General features: G+C 43.6%; 1 protein-coding gene across 1 annotated transcript; it reads right to left on the bottom strand.

Moving 5' to 3' along the window:
- Window positions 1-3,969: 3,969 nt before the first annotated feature.
- On the bottom strand, window positions 3,970-7,249 carry LOC311135039 (uncharacterized protein). Its single transcript, XM_084168899.1, has 4 exons — window positions 6,921-7,249; window positions 6,648-6,741; window positions 6,244-6,331; window positions 3,970-5,985 (listed from the first exon to the last, which is right to left on the bottom strand). Exons 1-4 carry the CDS (start codon window positions 6,970-6,972, stop codon window positions 5,053-5,055), a joined length of 1,167 nt encoding a protein of 388 aa, XP_084025025.1. The 5' UTR covers window positions 6,973-7,249; the 3' UTR covers window positions 3,970-5,052.
- Between the last annotated feature and the right edge of the window lie 442 nt (window positions 7,250-7,691).

Genomic DNA, 7,691 nt, shown 5'->3' with positions numbered 1-7,691 from the left:
TGGCGGAGTGGGTGGGGTTATATCCTTCCTGTTTGGCCCTGTCCGGGGGTTTCTTCGGATGGGGCCACAGTGTCTCTGGACCGCTCCTGTCTCAGCCTCCAGTATTTATGCTGCAGTAGTTTATGTGTCGGGGGGCTGGGGTTAGTTGGTTATACCTGGAGTACTTCTCCTGTCTTATCCAGTGTCCTGTGTGAATTTAAGTATGCTCTCTCTAATTCTCTCGTTCTCTCTTTCTCTCTGAGAACCTGAGCCCTAGGACCATACGTCAGGACTACCGGGCATGATGACACCCTGCTGCCCCCAGTCCGCCTGGCCTTGCTGCTATTCCAGTTTCAACTGTTCTGCCTGCGGCTACGAAACCCCTACCTGTCCCAGACCTGCTGTTTTCAACTCTAAATGATCGGCTATGAAAAGCCAACTGAGAGACCTGAGCCCTATGACCATACGTCGGGACTACCGGCCGTGGTGACTCCTTGCTATCCCCAGTCCGCCTGGCCTTGCTGCTATTCCAGTTTAAACTGTTCTGCCTGCGGTTATGGAACCCCTACCTGTCCCAGACCTGCTGTTTTAAACTCTAATGATCGGCTATGAAAAGCCAACTGAGATTTATTCCTGATTATTATTTGACCATGCTTGTCACTTATGAACATTTTTGAACATCTTGGCATGGTTCTGTTATAATCTCCACCCGGCACAGCCAGAAGAGGACTGGCCACCCCTCATAGCCTGGTTCCTCTCTAGGTTTCTTCCTAGGTTTTGCCTTTCTAGGGAGTTTTTCCTAGCCACCGTGCTTCTACACCTGCATTACTAGCTGTTTGGGGTTTTAGGCTGGGTTTCTGTACAGCACTTCGAGATATTAGCTGATGTAAGAAGGGCTATATAAAATAAAATTGATTGATTGATTGATTGGCAGGTAGCGCTTTCCTGGCACCCGCCAAACCCAGATTCGTCCTTCGGACTGCCAGATGGTGAAGTGTGATTCACCACTCCAGAGAACGCGTTTCCACTGCTCCAGAGTCCAATGGCGGCGAGCTTTACACCACTCCAGCCGACGCTTGGCATTGCGCATGGCGATCGTAGGCTTGCGTGTGGCTGCTCGGCCATGGAAACCCATTAAATGAAGCTCCCGACGAACAGTTATTGTGCCGACGTTGCCTCCAAAGACAGTTTGGAACTCTGTAGTGAGTTTTGCAACCGAGGACAGGCGATTTTTAAGCGCTATGCACTTCAGCACTTGGCGGTCCCGTTCTGTGAGCTTGTGTGGTGTACCACTTTGCGGCTGAGCCATTGTTGTTCCTAGAGGTTTCCACTTCACAATAACAGCACTTACAGTTGACCGGGGCAGCTGTAGCAGGGCAGAAATTTGATGAACTTGCTTGTTGGAAAGCTGGAATCCTATGACGGTGCCACGTTGAAAGTCACTGAGCTCTTTACTAAGGCCATTCTACTGCCAATGTTTGTCTATGGAGATTGCATGGCTGTGTGCTCGATTTTATACACCTGTCAGCAAAATGTGTGGCTGAAATAGCCAAATCCACTAGTTTGAAGGGGTTTCCACATACTTTTGTATATACAGTTGAAATCGGAAGTTGACATATACATTTAAACTCAGTTTTTCACAATTCCTGACATTTTATCCTAGTAACAATTCCCTGTCTTAGGTCAGTTAGGATCACCACTTTATTTTAAGAATGTGAAATGTCAGAATAATAGTAGAGAGAATGATTTATTTCAGCTTTTATTTCTTTCATCACATTCCCAGTGGGTCAGAAGTTTACATACACTCAATTAGTATTTGGTAGCATTGGCTTTAAATTGTTTAACTTGGGTCAAACGTTTCGGGTAGCCTTCCACAAGCTTCCCACAATAAGTTGGGTGAATTTACCTCCTGACAGAGCTGGTGTAACTGAGTCAGGTTTGTAGGCCTCCTTCCTCGCACACACTTTTTCAGTTCTACCCACACATTTTCTATAGGATTGAGGTCAGGGCTTTGTGATGGCCACTCCAATACCTTGACTTTGTTGTCCTTAAGCCATTTTGCCACAACTTTGGAAGTATGCTTGGGGTCATTGTCCATTTGGAAGACCCATTTGCGACCAAGCTTTAACTTCCTGACTGATGTCTTGAGATGTTGCTTCAATATATCCACATAATTTTCCTTCCTCATGATGCCATCTATTTTGTGAAGTGCACCAGTCCCTCCTGCAGCAAAGCACCCCCACAGTATGATGCTGCCACCCCCGTGCTTCACAGTTGGGATGGTGTTCTTTGGCTTGCAAGCAACCACCTTTTGCTCCAACATTGTCATTATGGCCAAACAGTTCTATTATTGTTTCATCAGACCAGAGGACATTTCTCAAAAAAGTATGATCTTTGTCCCATGTGCAGGTCTGGCTTTTTTATGGCGGTTTTGGAGCAGTGGCTTCTTCCTTGCTGAGCGGCCTTTCAGGTTATGTCGATATAGGATTTGTTTTACTGTGGATATATATACTTTTGTACCTGTTTCCTCCAGCATCTTCACAAGGTCCTTTGCTGTTGTTCTGGGATTGATTTGCACTTTTCGCACCAAAGTACGTTCATCTCTAGGAGACAAAACGCGTCTCCTTCCTGAGCGGTATGACGGCTGTGTGGTCCCATAGTGTTTATACTTGCGTACTATTGTTTGTACAGATGAACGGGGTACCTTCAGGTGTTTGGAAATTGCTCCCAAGGATGAACCAGACTTGTGGAGGTCTACAATTTTTTTTCTGAGGTCTTGGCGGATTTCTTTTGATTTTCCCATGATGTCAAGCAAAGAGGCACTGAGTTTGAAGGTAGGCCTTGAAATACATCCACAGGTACACCTCCAATTGACTCAAATGATGTCAATGAGCCTATCAGAAGCTTCTAAAGCCATGACATCATTTTCTGGAATTTTCCAAGCTGTTTTAAAGGCACAGTCAACTTAGTGTATGTACATTTCTGACCCACTGGAATTGTGATACAGTGAATTATAAGTGAAATAATCTGTCTGTAAACAATTGTTGGAAAAATTGCTTGTGTCATGCACAAAGTAGATGTCCTAACCAACTTGCCAAAACTATAGTTTGTTAACAAGACATTTGTGGAGTGGTTGAAAAACAAGTTTTAATGACTCCAACCTAAGTGTATGTAAACTTCCGACTTCAACTGTATAGTGTATGTTCTGTCTCCTCAGTGGATGTTGTTGACCCCCACCCTATGCACTCTCAACTTGACTGGCACACGTTTGAACTTCGCACACACCGACTGCAGGCATCAAGGTGTGCAGAAAACATTGTTTTAGAAAATGACCAACATTTTATAGAGCTCCATCTTTTGTATATTGTATGCTCTTCTCTGTCTGATGACTCCTTCCAAGTGTGTTTATAGTTATTTTGATGTTTGAGAGCTTGTACTGCTTTGCATGGTGGATTATCACATACACATCTCTATTTCCTCTTGGGGGGGAATTTTGAGGTCTTTTGGATTTTCCCTGTCCCACAGCCATGCACCTGTTGCAGCCTGTCAGTAGGTGCGCTTTTTGCTTGGCCTTGCCCCTTGCCGTCAGTCAGTGTCTTCTCTGCCATGTCGATTCACAGTCAGATAAACGTGACACGTTGGATACAGGCATTTCCTCTAATGATCGTCTATGCTATGACAAGGTAGCCCAGATGTTTTGTTTAGGCACATCACTCTTGTGAGGTAATGGCCTAACGTTTTTCCAATTACTTCAGGGTCTCTCAGGCCCTAGTGACCACGACCAACCAATGGACACTCTCTGGCCTGGCAACCAGCTGTCTGTCAAGAAAAGGTCATGAGTGTTGAGTTGACTGGCAGGAAGTAATGTGCGCCTTTTAAAATGCTCACATGTACAAGCCTTTTGCAGGGCCTGTGACACCTTTGGAAGCCTAAAGCCAATGGAATCGTACTGATTTTGCACAAAGACAATAAGGTGTGACAAGCTCTAATGCGTTTGGTGTTCAGATAACCTCATTACCTTTTTGACTTTATTAAACTTGTAATGCAGTACAATAGTGTCTAAGGAGTTGTCCATTAGGCATAGGTGGAATTCGGCCATTGAAAGAACATTTATGGACTGTCGTTTGAAAGATACTTTTGTGATTATTTCTTTCTGCAAATGTTGACTGGATAAATAAATATCTTAAACTGATAACATTCATCTGACTGTCTTTGCAAGATTCAATCACACCTTTTTAAAGTAAATATAATGAAATGACCATAACATTGACATTGTGGCAGTGAGGAAGGCTATGCCACTATATTATAGGTATTATTCCAGGGTCATAGAGGAACATTACATTGTACCAGTTATGTAATAATAATATAATATGCCATTTAGCAGACGCTTTTATCCAAAGCGACTTACAGTCATGCGTGCATACATTTTTTTGTGTATGGGTGGTCCCGGGGTTCGAACCCACTACCTTGGCGTTACAAGCGCCGTGCTCTACCAGCTGAGCTACAGTGGACCACCATGTAAATATAGGCAGTTGAATAGTGCTTATTGTAAAGGACTATATTTACTAACATGGTACAGGGTAATTACATAGTAATGGCAGTATATGACAACTAGAGGAACATAAAAAAATAAAAAATAAAAACTGGCCTTTATTAACAGTATAGCATTACACTGGCACTTTGGCAGGTCAAACAGAACATAAATAATGGCCAAATGCATTTAGAGAACAGACATTCTTGTCATTTCTCGTAGTGTAAACCTATACTTAAATAGTGGATGACATTTAATGGTATACAAGCTACAAAAAAATGAAACAAGCGCAACAAACACCGTAGCGGGTTCTCTTTCCGGGTGAAACCTCACACACTCAAATGCTCATTTCAGCCAGCACCAATTAAATGACTGCACTCCCAGTGTGTGCAGGGAGGATCTGAGAGCCACCACTAGTTAACTTTATGAAAATTATCACAATGATAGGGGGCCTGGTGACATAGAAACCTGTTTATGTCTTGTGCGCACAGTGTCACCTATAGCATCCTTCACCTAGACACTTTTTTAGTTATGGTTAATTTTCACAGCTTATCAACAAGTCTCTCAAATATGGAAAGCAGTCTTTCTCTCTTCTCTATAGTAGATGAGTCCAGCTCTACATCAGCAGAGCCGTTGTTCCTGGAAATCTTGCTTTTCATTAGGGCTTCCTTTTCTTTCTGCAGCTCTGTCCGCTCTCTCTCGATTGACGCCCTATCCCTGTCCAGTATGGCTCGCTCCCGTTCCATTGCCGCTCGCTCCCTATCCATCGCCGCTCTGTCCTTGTCCAGTGACGCTCTGCCTCGCTCAACAGCCACCCTCTCTCTGTTCACCACATCCCTCTCTCTGTCCAGTATTAACCTCTCCCTGTCAAAGTCAGCCTGCTCCCTCTCTAACACTTCTCTCTCCTTCTCCAAATCTGCTATCTGTCGCTCTAGTTCAGCAGTCTCCCTCTCAATGTTCCTGCCAGGATTTCTCACCAACATGGCTCTTCCATCTTCAGCTATGGTCTCTACGTCCTCAGCCATGGTCCTCCCGTACCCACCCACTGGCATCTTGTCAGGCGCGGCCCTCTCGTTCTGAACCCCACCCCTGCCCTCCTCTCGCAGGGCCCTCTCACACTCCACTGCGGCCCTCCGGATCTCCTCTGTAGCTGCGTCTGTGTACGCCACCTGTCCATCTGCTACCGTGCTCGCAGCCCCAACACTCTCCCCCAACTGTGCTTTGGCCCAGAACTCAAAAATGTTTGTCCCCTCACCCCCCTCCGGCCTCATACAAAGTCTCTTGTTGGCTATGGGAGAGGTAGTGGGAGAGGACGCAAATGAAACGTCCCCAACTTCCCCAAAATCAAACAGTGAAGGGTTTAGGATACGGGCAGACCCAGATAGGCGGCCCTCGATGGCATCGTCCATGAGGTGGAACCAACGCCAGGACATTGGATTGACTTTCTCCATGCCAAGAGGAGGGTACTTAAAATCCTACACAGAAAGAGGACAAAGGGTACAATCAGGTTAATGTTCTATTACTTGTCTTTGCAGGATTTGTTCCCAGGCCTTATGGTTATGACACACACTTGATTAAACGCATCATTGAGCCCTTGATTAGTTAAAGGGGTTAGTACTGGGCTGGAATCAAAGCCTGGAATCTGTGTTCAAGAGTGAGTCAAATAAATGAGAATAAATCTTGAGTTAGGGCCAAGGGTGTTGCCTGCTCTCACATGCATTCATAATCATTACCTTATATTTCTTTTTAAGGTTTTCCCACTTCTTTTTCAATTGCCCAGTTGTAAGCTTTCCTTCGAGACCCAACTCCACTAACATTGCTCTGCAGAATCAAAGTGTGTTAAGTCAGATATTGATAGGGTTTAATCTTCATTACTTGCTCTTAACAGACTGACTTTCCCATAGGCCTACATGTTTTTCAAATTATATTTTTGTCAGGAAAAGCACATCAGTGATTCAACATTGATTTATCAACAAAACTGATAAAATAGAACATTTTCTCATATCAAATACAGTAAACAAGAGGCATACCAGACAGTTCATTTTGAGGTAGGCCTATAGCTGAAAGCCACAACTAATTGTCATTACCAAAGCCAACAAACATCCACTTTTGTTTTGAGCATCATTGTATCACTCACCTCCAGGCAGGCATGGCAGAGTTTCTCTTCCCAGTGAAGATGGCGTCATTCGTTGCACGCAATTTGATCAATCTGGATATGTCATTTTCCGACACTTATTGGGGAAAAAAATACAACAATGTTAGCATATCCATCAGCAGCACACAAATAACTTTGATAACTTTAACAGACTCCAACTCTGCGACGTCGCAAAATAATAGCCTATGCTTAACATAAACAATTAGGTTAACACAAATGTTTGAAAACGACATTTGTTGTTAGCATAAAACTTACTTTTATAGTTATATTCTGAACCAAAAGGCCTTTTATCCATCGCTTCCATCATGAACAAATACAAGGGTACTAAAATGAAGGGTACACGAAACAAAGCACGTATCTCGTAGTGCACTAGCTAGCAAGAGCAAATATGGCGGCGTCCCTCGATCCCTCGTCGCACCCGCCTAGTTCTCCTTCGTGAAGTGCCCTGTTTATATAATCCACAATAAAGTCCAATAATATACGGGATTTCTTACTATTAATGATTTACTGATATCTGATTACAGTCCGGTGTTTAGGACTGATCAAATAAAAAGGAAGGATATATTCATTCCACTAACCCTGGAGGAGTTTTTTTTTTACAAGGGCAGTAGGGAGGAAGGCTCCGACGAGAAATAGACGAATTCGATTGGTTAGGTTGTGCGCGATACTGCTTTTAGTATGCTCAGTAGTGAAGGTCCCAAAGGGTAGGCCACTAAAAGCAACTAGGTCACAAAATACTACTAGGCCTACCATCTTTGGTAATGCCATTCAACATATTCTATTTCCAACTAGCCCGAACTGTGTCATTTTGCAATTAAAGTGTGAAACCACACAGAATACAGCAACCCCCCAATTTTGGCCTATGAACTACCCCTAATCACATTTCTGTGTCAACGTTATATAATGCATAGCCTACTATAAAGTAAGCCTAAACTATGTGCAATAAAAATGCAAAATTCAGATTTTAAAGTAGACTTATATTATATAAAATAGAGCATTACAGAGTCTGATCTAGGACACACTGAA

Source organism: Coregonus lavaretus (assembly GCF_964263955.1).
Source record: "Coregonus lavaretus genome assembly, chromosome: 9".
NCBI lineage: Eukaryota > Metazoa > Chordata > Actinopteri > Salmoniformes > Salmonidae > Coregonus > Coregonus lavaretus.
The sequence above is the reverse complement of the archived record's forward strand: the minus strand, read 5'-3'. Positions and strand labels throughout refer to the sequence as shown.